General features: G+C 45.9%; 2 protein-coding genes across 2 annotated transcripts in view; one reads left to right on the top strand and one right to left on the bottom strand.

Moving 5' to 3' along the window:
- Positions 1-17,435, top strand: part of LOC128094580 (olfactory receptor 287) — a 42,944-nt gene that overhangs the window by 176 nt on the left and 25,333 nt on the right. The gene's annotated exons all lie outside the window — the stretch shown is intronic.
- Positions 2,037-12,271, bottom strand: LOC128094581 (olfactory receptor 226-like). Its single transcript, XM_052713022.1, has one exon. It carries the CDS (start codon positions 7,569-7,571, stop codon positions 6,636-6,638), a length of 936 nt encoding a protein of 311 aa, XP_052568982.1. The 5' UTR covers positions 7,572-12,271; the 3' UTR covers positions 2,037-6,635.

The raw sequence follows: 17,435 nt of genomic DNA, 5'->3' as shown, positions 1-17,435 counted from the left end.
TGCATACTGCTTCCTCCCACCCCATCTTCCCCCAACCCTCCAGCCCTGCCCGATCTCTCATTTCCCTATGTCCACTAGCCCCACCACCCAGGACATCCAGCGCGTTCTTGTCCCTGTCGGTCCAGCATCTTTGTTCATGGCCTCTCCCTCTTCGGTTCGCCTTACCTGCCCATCTCATGAATTTCCTACCTCCTTTCCCATTTCTTTGATGTAACCCCAGCTTCACTGACTCCTCTTCTCCAGCCAAAAGGACCACTGCACTGCCTTTCTAGGTATGTAGGGCTCTCAATAAATTGGGGTGTGCCCAACACCCTGCCATATGACCCTCCAGGCAGTTTGAGCCACAGCCATGAGTGTCCCAACAGCACTAGAGTCCCTGCTGATCTGAACTTCTCCTGAACCTTCTGGAAACAGGCCCCTGGAGAACCATCCCTCCTTTATTTTCAAGCTGACTGACCTGCCTTTGTAGGGTTAGGTTAACTTCAGCTCTAGACAGCTATGAAGGTTTTCATCTGCACTGGACTTGCTTTCCAAGGCCCAAGATTACAGTCTGAGCTGCCAGAGGCAGCCCTGTCCTGGACCAGGCTTAGTAGAGAGCATTACGGGAATCTGAGATGGATCCAGTGGGTAGGGGCAGGATCTGGAGAGGAAGGGAGGTGGTCCTGGTAATCTGGGCTCAGCAATCCCTGGTTAGTGTATGGAGCTCCTCTCATTGAAGCTACTGTGGTTTTGAGCTTTCTTTCATGTGTAGTTGAAAGGCCTTTGCCCAAAGCCTGGCTGATGACCCCTTTTAGTTCAGGCAGGGAGAGCTCCCAGGTGTTCCTTCCCACCCCTACTTCATGTTAAATGTGAAGGACAAACACAGTTTGTTAGACAGTCAAGGCCCACTGCAACACACAAGAACAAGGCCAAGTATAAAACAGAACACAAGAGGTTTGAGGACCCAGAGGAAATCTTAAAATCCCCGCCCCCCCCCTCTCTCTCTCTCACTCTCTCTCTCTCTCTCTCTCTCTCTCTCTCTCTCTCTCTCTCTCTCTCTCTCTCTCTCACACACACACACACACACACACACACACACGCACACACACACACACACACACACACACACACACACACACACAAAATGACCATGTAAAACAGGAATAAAAGCAACTAAAAAGGAATTTTCAGATCAAAACATTTTGTTCCCCTCAAAAGAAGAGAGGGGTTGAGTTTACAAAGCTAAGGCCATATCCTGTAAAAGATGAAGACTGTGAGAGGAAAGGTCATCAACCCAGGGGTCCAGTTTGGGGTTCTGACACTTGACAGTTATTCCAAAGATGAGAGTGGAGAAGAAAGGATCAGAGACACAGTAGGAAACACGTGGTGGCTTCCCACTGGACTTTGACTAGCCTGCACATGGAGGCAAGAATAGCTTTTAGGACTTGATATTTGAATAGACATGGAAGCTCTTAAAATATTAGCAAAAAAATCCTATTGGGCATTAGAAAGTGTTATCACAGAGTCAAAAATCTGCCAACACATGCTCCTGCTTGTGGACTAAGGAAGAAAAATGACCTTAATTGTTTCAGAAGAGAAAGATAAAGCTTTTGATTTTAGTCAACACCCCTCTATGGGGTTGGGGGAGCCAAGAAAACTAGTCATGGAAGTGAATTATTTACTTGAGAAAGGCTGTCTTAAACCCTGCAGCAAATATGCATCATACAGAAATGTGCCATCAGTCATGGACCACCAAGTTTGGTTATGTGGTCCTGGGGGTAGAATCCAGAGCTTTGTGCATGTGAAGCAAGCACTTTACAAACAGAGCTGCATCCCTAGCCCTAAACTGGGTGTGTTGCTCAAGAAAGTATAGAAAAGCTAAAAGGAGAAGAAGAAGAAGGAGAAGGAGAAGGAGAAGAAGAAAAAGGAGAAGAAGAAGAAGAAGGAGAAGGAGAAGGAGAAGGAGAAGGAGAAGGAGAAGGAGAAGGAGAAGGAGAAGGAGAAGGAGAGGGAGAAGAAGAAGAAGAAGAAGAAGAAGAAGAAGAAGAAGAAGAAGAAGAAGAAGAAGAAGAAGAAGAAGAAGAAGAAGAAGAAAACAATACCTCAGGGGCTAGAGAGATGGCTCAGTGGTTAAGAATGTTTTATTACTCTCAAAGACAGCCAGGACTGGTTTCCAGCACCCTCCTTATGGCTCATAACCATCTGTAAATCTAGTTCTAGGGTAACAGCTGCATATAAACTTACACAGGCAGACACACATAAAAAGAAATCTTTAAAAAATACATTATAGGAACTGGAGAGATTGCTCAGTGGTTAAGAACACTCACTACTCAATCACGAGGACCGGAGTTTAAACATCAGCACCCACACTGGGTTCACAATCTCCTGTAACTCTAGTTCTGAGAGATCTGACACCCTTTCCTGGCCTCCTTGAACTTGTGTACACATATGTGCACATGCGCACACACATGCACGCATGCACACAGACAGACATACATACCACAAATAAATCATCATAAGGAATGTGGGGAAATGTACTGATTTTAAAAAAGAGGATAAGATTCTAGTCTTATTCAGGGGCCAGTCATATGGAGAGCAGTGAAAGATGTTGACCTATGCTGACCTGCTCTTCTGTGGCCATTTGGGCTCATATCACCCGGCGAGAATGGAGGCTCTGTCCTGTATGTTTTCATTTTATTATCTTGGTGTTTGCTCAGTAACTAGAGCTTTTCTCAACTACCTTGTATCCCAGACTGACAGCTGGTCCTAGTTTTTTTCATCTTCAAATGCCTGGTTGTGGGTTGGGGAAGTCCTATGGGGATGCAGCCTTTTGAACAGGTCCTGCCCTCCAAGAGCTGTGATTTCGCACAACTCAGCTCCCTATATAACGATATGCAAGTGCTCCTGCCTCCTCTGGGAGCTCTTGCAGCAGCTTCCCTGACTGAAAGCTCCAACCCATAAGTAACTGCCACTTCTCTCTTTAACCTAAAGCAACTCCCTACCATGTTTGTCATTCAGCCTCTCCTCTGTAGCTAGACCAGCTCTCCAGGTTGGCATCCCGTGGCCCAGAGCAACCGTTCTTGGAGTTCTTGGAGATGGGATAATGCCAAGAACCTTCGACTCCTAAGGTGGCAGACTCAGCCCCACCCCAGATGGTTTCTCACACTGCATCATGTTGTATGTGCCGCTTAGAGTCTACAGTCCCTGATCTGAGTCAGACTGCAGTTCTGCTTAGCACTGACAGTGTTAATTGTTTTTGGACTTTCTGTCTCCATTCTCCTACTTCTGCCTCTGGGAGTATTCCCGGTGTGGAGATGGTCTTTCTCCATGCTTTCGTGCTTAAATTATTGTTCTTAGACAACTCCGTATTGAAACTCCAGTGCCTGCCTATTAGCCCCTACCAAGGGTGGCTGTTGTTCAGCTGTCCTGTCCTATTCCTAGAGGTGCCAGTCATGGGAGTGCTGCTAGTCCATCTTCTCTGGACATTGCTAAGAACATCATTCATTTTTGACTCACATGTTTCTGGAAGATTCCATTTCTTGCCTGGAACTCACTATTTAGACAAGACTAATAGAGACCCACTTGTTTCTGCCCCCCAAGTTCTGGGATTAAAGGTGTGTGCCACCGCGTCCAGTTTGGCCTATGAATTTTAATGCTGCCTCAAGAGTCAGATCGGTTCAGAACTTAGCAACCCTTCCCAGAATGTCTTTAAGAGGCACTTGTTAGAAGTTGAGTTGCCCCATATGTATGTTGGATCCTAATCCCAAGCACCTCAGAATGTAGCTGTATTTCATAATAGGATCTTTAAGGAAGTAACAGGGTCACAATCCAAGGATATTAGGCCACAGATTATATAGAGACAAAGGGACCACTATGCATGGCATCCTTAAGGGAAGAAAAGGGTCCTTGGAAGACCCCAGTTATTAAGTTAAAATGAAAATTAATTTCTGTTGTTTAAACCACCTTGTTTATGGCATTTTAAAATTGTACTAGCAAGTTAATAAAGAATCCAAGAGATTCCAAAGGTGACAAGGATAGACTTGGAACACTCAAGATAACTTCTAGAAGACCAAAGAAGAGGGGCTTATGCAAGATACTAAAGCTTTGGCTGGAGACATGGCTCAGCAGTTAGGAGCATTTTCTGCTCTTGCAGAGGACCTTGCTTCAGTTCCCAGCACCCATGTGGCAGCTAACAACCATCTATAACTCCAGTTCCAAGGGATCTATTACCCTCTCCTGGCCTCTATGGGCACCAGGCACTCACATGGTGTATATACATACATGCAGGTAAAACACTCATACACACAAAATAAAAGTAAATAAATCTTAAAGATATTAGGCATTTGCATATGGTTCTAGAAAGAATGCAGTCCAGTCTGGGTAAGGGATAGATAATCAGTTCAGGAGACCCAGGGTACCACTCACAGACTCCTTGCCCACTGTATCTCTTCATCTGTATCCCTTGTGATTCTTCTTCTATGCTGTCTGTGTGTGTGTGTTCACAAGTGTGCAGGCACACATGCAAGTGCATGTGTGTATGTGGGGGCATGTGGAGGCCAGACAAAAAGCCTCAGGTGATATTTTTCAGGAGTAATCATTTTGTGTTTTTGAGACAGAGTCTCTCCCTGTCCTGGAGCTTGCCAAATAGGCTGAGCTGGCTGACTAGTGAGCTCCAGGCACATGCCTATCTCTACTTCTCCAGCACTAAGACTGCAAGCATGTAGTACCATGCTTGGCCTTTTCTTTTAAATGTGGGTTTTGGGGACTAAATGTATGTGTTTATGTTTGCAAGGAAAGAGCCTAACCAGCAGCCTTATCAGTCCTGGTGTGGTTCTTTTAATAAGCTGGCACATGTAAGCAAATGCTCCCCAGAGTTTAGTGAGCTCTCTAGCAAATTAGAAGATCTCAAGGAAGGGATTATGCAAGGCCCCATTTATAGCTGTTTTATGAGAAATGCAGGTAAACTCCTTGGGCTTGAAGCTGGATTCTGAATTGGGCAGGACCATCTGAGCATTCAGCTAAGACCTGTGGGAACTGAGCTACGTCCAAGCAGTCAGTGTCAGGGTTGAACTGAATTAGAAGACCCTACCTTGTATTAGCTGCAGAATTGCTTGATTGGTAAATGAGGACACTACCCTACACATTTGGTCACAGGTATGTTCTGTGATGATTGATGATTGTGAAAAAAATGAGGTTTTTTTTTTCACTTAGAAAAAGAACAAAATGAGAATTCTAGAATGAACAAAATAAAGCCAAATATCCTGAATATTAGACATAGTTGGAGAGAGACTTGGGAACCTGGAAGATTGGAAGAAAGTGTCCAGAAAAGGGAGTATATAGCTCAGACCACGAGGAGACAGAGGGGCTGTAGGAAGATCTGACACACATGTAGTTTTGGAGCAAGCAAAGGGGAGAACAAGGCAGATGCAGTGTTTCAGAAAGTTATGCCTGATGTGTTTCAAAAACCGATGACAATGCAAGCCTTGAGTTCTGGAAGCATTACACACACCAAAGGCAGCAAATACAAAGAGAAATACACACTTAAGACTGTTGCAAACCAAACAAAGCTCAGAGATTATCTACAAAGCCGAGTTCTCAACAGAGAGCAGTTGGTGTGGCAGAAGCATGGTCTGTGCAGGCCCTGCCTGGGTCACAGAGCCGGCTGCAGATGGTGGTCAGGAGTGGAGAGAGTAGATTCAAAACCGGCACAGAAAGTATGTATCACACAGTTACCGGAAGGAAGGTGACGCGGCTGTATTAAATCATAGCAGAGTTCAAGCTTTAGGTGTCGAGGCAGACAGACGTGCCAGAGACAGAGGGGTGCTTCCTCATTGTGAAGGGCTACATTTATGAACAAAACAATCCTAAATATGGGTGCATCCTGATGTAACTTCAGAAGTGCAAGGTAAAACATTGAGACACAGGCCACAAAGGCAATGTTAAATTCTTCCAAAGATACATGTGAAGCTCATCATTCTAGGTGACTGTCCTGAAGGAAAAGGACAACCACAAAACCAAGAAAGAACTTGGCCAGGCTAACAGTGATAACTGCTGGGAAGGGAAATGCTTGCATTACTGTTTCTACCCTCATGCCCCACAAAAGAAAGAAAAGGCAGACACATGCATGCCATTTACTCATCAGACCTACCAAGCTTTCTGCAAGAAGCCGTAAGAAGCCATCCTTGTTTCTGAGAAATGGAGAATCTGCATACTCAGTAACACTGCCTGGACTTGCTGGAACCCTCCCACCTGGCCAGGAGCTGGGACCTTATTCGAAGAAGGCCAAATCTCAGGGTCTCAGAAGTGGGGCATTCAAGGCTGGTCAGGAAAAGGTTATAAAGGCCAGATCCTGACAGTAGACAGGGAGCTTCCTTTAGGTTCTGTACTGAGATTTTAAGAACAAAGGACTTGCCTGGGCTGCTAAAAAGAACAGCTGAGTTTTCTAGAAGGGCCCAGAGTCTCTAGGCCGTGGTCACCTTTGCTTCTTGTTTGTTGCTGGCTAATGGCCGTAGTGTGCCCTTGGATACTCTTAATTGTGGGGAAAGGAGGGACTTGTCCACAGTGACGAGGAAGAACACAGCCTTGACTGGCTGGTGGGCATGTCTGAGAGCAGAGAAGAGGGACCCAGGGTTCCAGCAGGACCCAGCAACTGGTGTTCAGGAGAACCTGGGGGTCTGGAGGAGCTTGGTGAACGCCTCCCTGATGTCACGATTCCTCAGGCAGTAGATTATAGGGTTCAACAGGGGAGTCACTACCGAGTAGATCACAGATACCAGCTTGTTGAGGTCGAAGGAGCTTATGGCATGAGGCCGGGCATACATGAAGGTGGTGGTGGTATAGAAGATTAAGACTACCACCAAGTGGGAGGCACATGTGGAGAAAGCCTTCCTGCGGCCTGCTCCTCCTGGAATCCTCAGGACCGTGGCAAGGATGCGAGCATAGGAGACTGAGGTCACCATCAGAGAGGTTGCAAGGACTGCCAGAGCTGCCACAAAGTCCAGCATTTCAATGGCAGTGGTGTCTGAGCAGGACAGTTGCAGCAGGGGTGAGACATCACAGAAGAAGTGGTTGAGGGCATTGGGGCCACAGAACCTGAGGCGGGAGATGAGAGCTGTGGACACAAAGGAGGCCAAGAAGCCCCCAAGCCAGGCACTGAGAGCCAGATGTAGGCACAGTCTTGAATCCATAATGGCTGGGTAGTGCAGTGGGCGGCAGATGGCCAGGTACCGGTCACAGGCCATGGTAGATAATAAGAAGCATTCAGAGGAGCCCAGTGAAAGAAAGAGGAACAGCTGGGTGAGGCACCCTGAGAAGGAGATGGCTTTTTCCCCTGCCAGGAGACCAGCAAGCAGCTTGGGCACTGTGACTGTGGTGTAGAGGGTTTCCAGCACAGACAGATTGGCCAGGAAGAAGTACATGGGTATGTGTAGCTGCCGGCTAGTGCTGATGGTGCCCACAATGACCAAGTTCTCTAGGACGGTCACCACATAGATGGTTAGGAATAACCCAAAGAGCAGCCCTCGAAGGTGGCACAGCTCTGGGAAACCCAGAAGAATGAACTCTGTCACCAAAGTGTTGTTGCAGTTGCTCATGGCCCTTTCTGGCTGGGAGGCCACTTCTGAGCACCATGGAACAGCAGGGATTCAAGCTCCCTGTGTGATGGGCCCAGGCCACTGTTCCATTGGTCCAAGTTGTTGGAGGCTTTGTGGCCCCTGCTAGGGTCTCAAAGGCAAGGGCCACCACACTGTCTCAGGACCAAGGGACTTCTCTGTGGGGCCTCCCAGGGCTGACCAGCCTTGTTTTCAGGGAGAGGTCAGACAAGCAGAGAGGGCTCTCACTGTGTACTTTCAGGATCTGCTGCGGTACTCACCTGTCACGTCCACTGTGAAGATCACTTTCACATTTACCAAGAGCTAACAGCTGAGCAATGACTTAGGATCTGTGAACATCAGCATGAACAGAAACACCCCTCTTACATATTTGTGAGTATGTGCTACCCTCCTTGACTCAATACACAAGTACATGCTTTCCAGGTGCACATGCACACACACACACTCCTTTCAGGTGTGTGCATGCATACACATGCACACTTGTATACACATGCTTATACCATGTTACATGCACTCATACAGTTCCAAGAAAGCTTGCTTTGCCTTACATGTTGCTCAGAGGCTATAGGCCTGGATTTTGTATGCTATCTTGTCTGAAGACTCAAGTACCTTGGCAGGTTCATACATTTTTTCTGTGGCTAGAGGATCCCTCATGCCGCAGGAAGGTCAGACTGAAAGGCTACACCTCCACTGGTCACAGGACCATCAAATGGAGAGGGAAACAGAGCAAAGGGTTGCAGAGGAGAAGGCTCACCCTGCTTTGTAATGGCGTCTCCTTTCCTTTCTTCTCCTCTCCCTGAGACAGTTTCTGTAGCCAGGCTGACAGCAAACGCAGTATCTTCCTGCGACAGCCTCCTGAGTCCTGGGGCTACAGCGTGTGAGTCCGTCTGACTTCACGTTTGATGTTCTACCATGGCCCAGACTCTGCTCAGCCAGAACTCATTTTTTTCCCAAGGAGCAAACTTAGTGGTGGAGAATGAATGGAAGGTGTCGTCACCAATCTTCAAGTGAAAAAAACAGTTTGGGAATTTCCCGTGGGGACACCTCTGTAGCTAGGTGTCTGAGGGCACATGGGGTGACCTGGAGCAGAAACCAGGCAGGGGTCCCCATGCAGTAGTACTTCCTGGTTTCCTTGGCCCATCTTGGAAGGGGTGCAGCCCCAGGTCCCTCGATCACATTTAGCACCAGGCTGTCTGTTCCTGGACAGGCAGAGGAGGTTGGTGGAGGAACACAGTTCTTTACACACTCAACAAGCAGCGCTTGCCACAACTGGTTCTTACCTGCTGGGTTGGGCAGTTGGCTCTTCTGATGAGTGAGTTCACTGGCACCATGCAGTGGCCCCTGATGAGTGCCGAAGCTGGTAGTTGGCACTGGAGCCTGGAGTCTGCTGAAGGGGGCCTCCACAGCTCAAGGTCTGTGGGAATCCTGGCAGGTGGGAAGAGCTGAGCTGGGGAGGAGCCCAAGGGCTGTCTCCAGTCTCCTTTCAGCACTTCAGAAAGAGAGTGGGCCAGCCAAATAAGAAGGGGGACTGCTTGCAAGCTGAGGGTGGAAGTCTGTCAGCCTGATCCCACACATGCTGGTGATGGGGTACCTGAGTGCCATCTAAGCCAGAGCAGCCTGGGACAGGGTGGATGCCCCCCTCCTCTGGGCTGGGGGCTTTCCAGTTCTCAGGTCTGGTGTCACGGACTGGCTAGGCTTGTGGAAGCAGTTGACGGGGAGGCCCTGGAAGGTCTTGCTTTCCCTGGGCCCTTTGTCTCAAGGTCTCAGCAAGCCAGGCAGGGTCCCTGCAGTGTCTCTAACTGCAGGTCTGGGGGACAAGCTCCTCATCTCACAGGCCCTGTTGATTTGGGCCTCCCTGATCTTTACACACTCCTTAGTGGCCTTGCTCTCCCCAGTTCTGGGGACTGTAATTGTTCTCAGGACAATTTGTGGAGTTCTGTGGAGGTTCCTTCAGGCCCAGGGGGAATTGTGCTCAGCTGGGAAGCTTCCTCCTTCTCTTCAGCACCAGGCTTCCCACAGGGTAGTCTACACCAGAGAAGTCTGAGAATCAAGACCGTTTCCCATCAGATTTTTCAGTGCCCTTTCGTTGTATTCCCAGGACTGCCATCTACCCACTCATTCATCTTATGAACTGATAGGAACTCAACACAAGAGGAGAAAAGTGCGAAGTGACCCAGGCTGCCAGCCCCAGTCCCCTTCCCCTCAGGGAGCTACTTACTGCTTAGCATAACTGACCTGTTGACAGCATATGGCTCAGCTTGGCTCGAGTGGCAGACGGTGCTACTCTGTGTTGTCTTTCAGTTCTTGCTTTTTGCTACCGAGATTCCTATCCTTCTGGCCCACTCACTTCACTTTACCGTGTGTGCTGTCTGAAGTGTGGCCGTGATACACTTGGGTTGTTTCCAGACTGTGACTGTTGGGGACAGCATTGGGTGACATTCCAGCACACAGGTCCTGTTTGCTGTTTGAATGCTGCTCTTGGATACCTGAGCTGAACTTTGTCTGAAATTTTGCAAGAAAATGCCAGAGTCTTTCCCAAAAGTCACCACATTAGTAGTGGTGACCACATTAGTAGTGGTGACCATATTATTAGTGGTGACCACATTAGTAGTGGTGACCACGTTAGGCCACACATCTACCATTGGTCCTTGCCCAGGTGGCATAGCCAAATTCTGAATCTTTGCCACGTTAGTGGGTATCAAATATCTCATTGTTTTGGGGCTGGCCCAAAGGTTGAGAGCACTTGTTGCTCCTGCAGAGGACCTAGGTTCGGTCCCCAGCACCCACACAGTGGCTCAAAACTGGAACTCCAGTTCCAGGGAACCAAATGCCCATAACTGAGCTCCCTGGGCACCAGACACACATGCTGTGCCTACACACATGTGAAGAAAATAAACTCCTATATGTAAAATCAAGCAAATAAATGAAAAATGTTTTTAAAATGTGTCTCACTATGGTGATTTGTAAGTTCCCACTTCATGTTTTTGATTTCTGTGAGATGCCCCTTTTTTTTAATCTTTTGCCCACTGCTTCCAAAGCTGTCTGTCATCTTTTACTCATCATTTTTTAAAGAGTTTTTTCATGTTTTCTAAGTGACTCTTTTTTTTATTAACATTTTTAAAATTGATTCTTTGGGAATTTCACATCATTCACCCCAATCCCACTCATTTCCCAGTCTTTCTATGTCCACCCTCCACCCTTGTAGCCTCCCCATACTCCAAAAGAAAAACAAATAAAAAAAAAAACAAAAGCAATAACAAAACACTTTATTCCTCCATCTTTCCTGTCTCTCCATGACATTCATTGTGGTAGTGGCCCTGGGAGCTTCAGTATGTCATGCAGTAGACCCTTTTGCCCAAACAGCTTTACTTGAAAATGTTCATTGCAATGAGTTGTTGGTCTGGTTCAAGGCCTCTGGCTTCTGCTACACCATCAATACTGGACCCTCACCAAAACTTGTCTGGGATATCCTGCTGTTGCCCTGAGTCATGGAGATCCTGTGGCTATGGCTCTTTAGGAATGGTCCCTTCATGCACTCAGCAGGTCATAACTGGGTTAGATGTTGGGGTGAGCCAACTCAAAGCCTTGGATGTTGGCCTGGGTAGTAGCTGAGTTGGTCAGTTCCGGCTTCCACTGGGACCACTCCCCTCAGGCAAGGGTCAGGGCTAGATCTCCTGTGAGGAGCAGGGCCAGCTCTTCCAGACCCACACCATAGGGCCAGCTCTCCACCACTCATGGTGAAGGATGAGGCCAGTTTCTCTGCATGAAGGGCCAGTTATCCCTGTAGGGGCCAGAGGGGCAGTTTTCCCATGGAGGCAGAACCAGCTTCCTGGTGCCCAAACCTCCCAGAGCCAGCTCTTCCATGGTCCCCATGGTAACATAGGCCATGGATATCAATACAGACCCTGGATACAGTAGGACCGCAGACTCAGACATGGCCCTGGGCCACAACTCTGGCCTGGACATTACCATGGCTCTGGTTGGCTGCACAAGTCATGCAGTTCAGTATGGCCCCAGCAGCAGCATGTCCCTCAGACACCAGCACGGCCTCAGACAGTGGCCGAGTTCATCGGCATCTGTATGGCTCTCAGTGGTAACATGGTCCATGAACATCAACGTAGACCTTGGCTGCAGTAGTGCCATGGACCCAGACAAGGTCTTTGGTGGCAGCACAGGCCTGGACATTACACGGTCCCAGGTGGCAGCATAGGCCACCCCTATCAAACTGTTCCTCACTGCCTATGCATCTTCAGTTCTGCATCTCTTCACAGTGCACGAAGCACTCCACTTCTCCTTCTCTTCATTTCTCCACCACAAACCTGTTCATCATAGTAGTGCCTGCCTGGCTTGTGGCTGGCTTCCGCCCACCCAGGCTGCATGGCGCCAGGTGGGCCTATGTGTCCAAAGTCACTCTTTAAAGTTGTATTAGTCTTCTTTTCTTGTCTCTGTGACCAAATATCTGACAAAACAAAACTTAAGGAGGGAAGGGTCTCTTCTGGCTCAGTTCAGAGGAATGTAGCCTATTATGGAAGGGAGTCATGATGGCAAGAATAGCTTGGACCATGGCATGGGCAAGGAAGCTCAACCCTTGATTCAGTATGTATCCAGAGCCCTTGGGATGGTACCACCTACACTCAGGATGGGTCTTCCCTTCTCAGTTAAATCTCCTTGGAAAGACCTACAAAAACACACTTGGAGGTATGTCTTCTAGGCTGACTACTTTAGTCAAGGTTTTATAGAAGAACAGAACCAAGGACTGAATATATATATATATATATATATATATATATATATATATATATATATGCATAAAATATAGTTATGTATCAGAATTTAATAAGTCAACCTCAAAATCACATCTGAAAGCTAAGAACCCAGTAATTTCTCAGTCCTTGAGGCTGGATGCTTCAACAGTCAAAGTAGTCCCACAATAGCTGTCTCTCACTGTGTGTGTGTGTGTGTGTGTGTGTAAACTGGTAGTTAGTCTACAAAGCAAGGTGCCTTAGTAGTCCCAGTTTGGTTCTGGAAGCTCAAAAGGTCCCTGGAGGGCTGTTGGTTCCTACACCATGATGACAGCTTGGACACACTGGTTTTGCTGTCAATGAAGGAACCAGCAGTAGCAGCAACAGAACAAACCAACTTGTAGCAAGAGGGAAGATCAACCAAGTGAATGGCAAGATGATCTTCTTCTGCCCCACCTTCTTATCGGGGCTGCTGCCAGAATGTGGCACCCAAAATAGGAGCGGGCCTTCCTATGTCAATCAAGGCTATCAGGACAGTTCTTGAGGTGACTCTCTCTACTCAGATGATTCTAATTTGTGACAATCTGACATTTGAAACAGCCATAATATTGACATTGAAGATTAATATTGCCTTGGAACTGAGTATTGACAGATTTGTATATGGTGAAACTCACACACAACTTCCTTCACTACAGAGGCATCCTGCATGCCCTTTCTCAGTTAAGTCTTTGTCAGTCACTACTAGGCAACTACTTCTGCCTTGTGGCTCAGTTCTGTTAACTCTGGAAGCTAATGTGAACACAACTACCCAGGGTCTTTTATCTCTGTCTTCTGTTCATCATGCTTTATTTTATTTTATTTGTGGGTGTTTACATCCATAGTGTGAGACTGCTCAAGAGATTGAGACCACGAGAACAGAACTAAGGCCAAAAGGCAAAGCTTTATTTAGGGTACAAACTACCAGGCTGTCTCCAAGAGAAGGCACCTGCCCAAAGGGTGGGGGCAGGTGCCATCACACACACACACACACACACACACACACACACACACACACACACACACACACATATAATGGCAATTAATGAAGAGACTCATTATTGATGTTCAGAGAACAAGAGACTGGGACATCTATATCACACTCCAAGTCTCAGGGATCATGTAGGAAGAAGAGTCAGAAAACATTGTAAGATCTAGAGGGAGTAGACGTCTGTCAGGGGACAGTATTTGCTGGCCATGAAAGTGCAGTTGCATGCATGAACTCACAGTGCCTGGGACTGTATGGGCAAGACCTGCACAAGATCAGGCCAGCCAAAAATATAGCATGGTTGGGGAAGGGGCTGTTGGTAGCAGCTTTTTTCCATATCGAAACATTCCATCCTGCAATCAAGCTCGTTAAGACAGGAAATGAACAACTCAAATTAGCATCAGGAAGTCCCTGAAACTGACCAGATTTACTAGGTCCCTCCCTCCCCAAGGGTATATAAAAAGAAAACACTGCTGAGAGATTCAGAAAAACCAAATTGCAAAGAAGCCTTAGACAAGCCAGACAGCCTAGAAGTCTAGACCAGCAGAGTAACCCAAAAGTAGCAGAGACCAGCTGAACTGCCTAGAAGAAAGAAAAACTAGCCAATCTACCTGGAAGAGGTTCAGACTAACTGTGCTACCTGGAAAGGACATTCTCCAGCCTGTTGAGCTGCTTGCAGGCTGTACAGTGTGCCCTATGCTTCCAGCTTTTGTGAGCTGCTATTCATGCTGGAATGGGCTTTGGTGATGAAGCTGTCTTTGAGTCATTTCTGTTCCTGTAAGTAACCACTCCCCCATACACCTGTAAGTAATCCCAATAAAATCCATGGGTTCATCAAGTTGGGCTTTGGTCTGTTATGGGCTCCCTTTCTCAAGTAAGTAGACATATGTATTGCATCTCCCGAGGAAAAGTCAATCACACAAGATCTGCATGAAATCCCAGCATAGATGGGGAGAGGCTCATGAAGTTTCATCCTATCTCAGGAACTACTGGCAGGTGATTGCTGTTGGGGGAAGGAGAGTCAATTTTCTTCAGTGATGCAGGCTCTCAGGGACTATTAATGCTATAGTGATTGTCCTACACCCATGTACACATAGATAGCATTGAATAGATTCAGTGGGTATTAAAAAAGCACATAAAGTTGAGAGGAAAAGTGGTGGGGGGATAGGAGAGGAAGCAGAGGGGAGGGAATGTGGGGTGGATTTCATTCTCACTGGCAAAGATCACAAAGACTGAATGTGAAAGGATGGAAAATTATATGCAATGCAATCACGAGCCCAGAATAAGCAGAAGCAGCTGTACTCAAGTCTGCAAAAATAGAATCCAGGGAAAACTCAGCCAGAAGAGAGAAAGAACATTACTACATACTAATAAATGGAGAAATCCTTCACAAAGATTAAAACAAATATTGTTCCTTGAACAAATGTTCATAAAGTTTCATAAAGTGAATATTATTGGACCTAAGGGGACAAATAATCCAAGATACAGCAATCATAGGTGGCTTCAATGCACTAATGTCATCAGGAGATAGATCTCTTGGGCAGGAAAGTCAATAAAGAAACCACATAATTGAACTGTACCACAGACCAAAAGGCTGTAACAGGCATCTACAGCACATTCCTCCCAACAGCTGTGAATATTCATTCTTCTTAGTAGCCCACTGCTCATGAATTCTTTTAGTTTGTGCCTTCATTAGAAAGTCTTTATGCCTGCATTTATTAAAAAAGATAACTTGGCTGGATAGCATAATTTGTATTAGCAGACACTCACACTCAGGACTTGAGCTATGTACACCCACTCTTTTCTGATTTTTAGAATTCCCACTGAGGGGTCTGATAGCATTCTGATGAGCTTGCCTTTGTAAGTTGGCATTATCTGGAAGTTTTTCATACTGTTCCTTTGTAGTCTTAGCATTTTAACTATGACACAAGAGAGTTCTTTTTGGTCATATCTATTCAGGGTTCAAAATGTTTCCTATACTTGAATGTCTGTATCTTACCCTAAATTTTGGAAAATTTCTTCTATAATTTTGCTAAAGAAGTTTCTATGCCGATTATTATTATTATTATTATTATTATTATTATTATTTTATTATTTTGTTTTTTGCAAGACAGGGTTTCTTTGTATAACTGCCCTTGCTATTCTGGAATTCACTTTGTAGACCAAGCTGGCCTCAAACTCAGAGAGATTTGCCTGTCTCTGCCTCCTAAGTGCTGAGATTAAAGGCTTGCACCCCATGCATGGTTTATAATTATTGTTGTTATTGTTTTTGCTATTATTATTATTATTATTGACATAGTCTCATGTATCCCACACTGGTCTTGAACTCTCACTATGTAGGTAAAATGACCTTGAACTTCTCCTGCCTCCATCCCCCAAGCCTGGGATTATAGGCAAAGGTCACTATGTCTAGTTTATGTGGGGCTGGAGATTGAGCCTGGGATTTACACATGCTAGGAAAGAACTTTGATCCTTGAGCTATATTCCCAGTTTATATTTAGCTTGTATTTTACTTCCTCAGAAGCCCATAGGTTTTTAGGTTTGGTCTCTTGAGCATGTCTTAGATTTACTGAAAGCTATGGTTATGCTTTTTTTTAAAAATTTTAAATTTAAAATTTTAGTGTGTGTGTATGTATTGGTGAAATTATTAAGGCCACTCCACGTAGTTAAAAGGAGATTTATTTAATGGCGTAACTTACAAATTAAGGAATAGGTAGGTCGCGGAGTCTGGGGAAGGTGTATCACAGTCCAGCGGTGTTCTCTGGAGCTCTGCTCGGTCCACCTCTCCAGTCCAGGGTCCCGCAACAGAGAGAGCGCCCACCGATCCAGCTCTCGGGTCCCCAGGCGCCTCCCTTGGCCCCGCCTTGTAGGCGTGACATTGCCGAAGTCTCAATGGGGGTTGGAACTTCCAGATCAAAGCTGGAATGGCTACCCACTACATCTCCCCCTTTTTGTCTAAATAAGAAAGTTCTGACCTAATACAAGACTATATACAAAGGAATGGTTATCAAATATTGTCCAGGAATAATGAGGGATAATGACCTAGATAAGATGGAACTACAACCAATGCAAACAATATCAAGCAAGAAACACATACTAAAATCCAGAGAAGTATAGAGCATAGGTAAATGGCATGTTACAAAGATCATTCCAAAAGGTGTCCTATCCTAAAGAACCTGAATCTAATACTTAATATATTCTATCTACTAAGTTGTAACTATAACTGCTAGTCTTCAATCCCATCAAAGACCTGAGAAGGAATATAATGGTACCTGAGAAATGGTAGATGGATGCAAGCAACTTTCGGGAAACTTGCGAGAGTAGACGGAGACAGCTGGCAGCCTGGACAGTCACCTAATGTTTCTCAGCATTGTTGGTGTATTCAAATTGGCTACAGGCCTAAAGTATCTGACAGACCATTTTCAGAAGCAGGAATTCTGAAAGACCATCTTACCCTGTCTTGGCAGAGTACAGTGGTCGCTTTCCTTGTGTCCCACTTGTCCAGAAAGGATAGCATTGCATTAGTACTGTCAGCCGTCGAGGCAAGGGCAGTTCTTTGCCCAGTAGGCCATTTTGTGCCAAGAAGACAAATTTCCAAATGGAAATGTCTTAGAAGCCCAACATTCTCTCGGGATCAAATTGGTGCAGCCAGGAGCAATTATGTCTCACATCAACAGAATTCTAAGTTATTTAAATGCCATATTCTCTAGGTCTATGAAGTGTTTGAAGATTACCTGTCCATCTGACCTATGTATCTGTAAATCTGGATAACCTAACTAACGTAACTATAGAGATGACAAGCATAGGTGACTATTAATCTATAAGTCTTATCTACCGAAATAACCTAAGGACTAAGGCTTCACAAGTGTATGGTAAAGAACGATGACTTCAAAATTGTGACAATACACAAGATGTTATAACAGAGGTAGGAGTATATAGTGCGATTGCAATATGACAATAATCTTAAATATATATCGATATTTATAACAGAGGTAGGAGTATGTAGTGTGATATGCAATATGACAATAATCTTAAATATATATCAATATACTGAATATCCTAAACAGAAGTAGAACCTAC

This window comes from Peromyscus californicus, unplaced genomic scaffold (genome assembly GCF_007827085.1).
Source record: "Peromyscus californicus insignis strain IS unplaced genomic scaffold, ASM782708v3 Scaffold_4__1_contigs__length_199733344, whole genome shotgun sequence".
NCBI lineage: Eukaryota > Metazoa > Chordata > Mammalia > Rodentia > Cricetidae > Peromyscus > Peromyscus californicus.
This window is presented reverse-complemented; position numbering and strand designations above follow the sequence as displayed.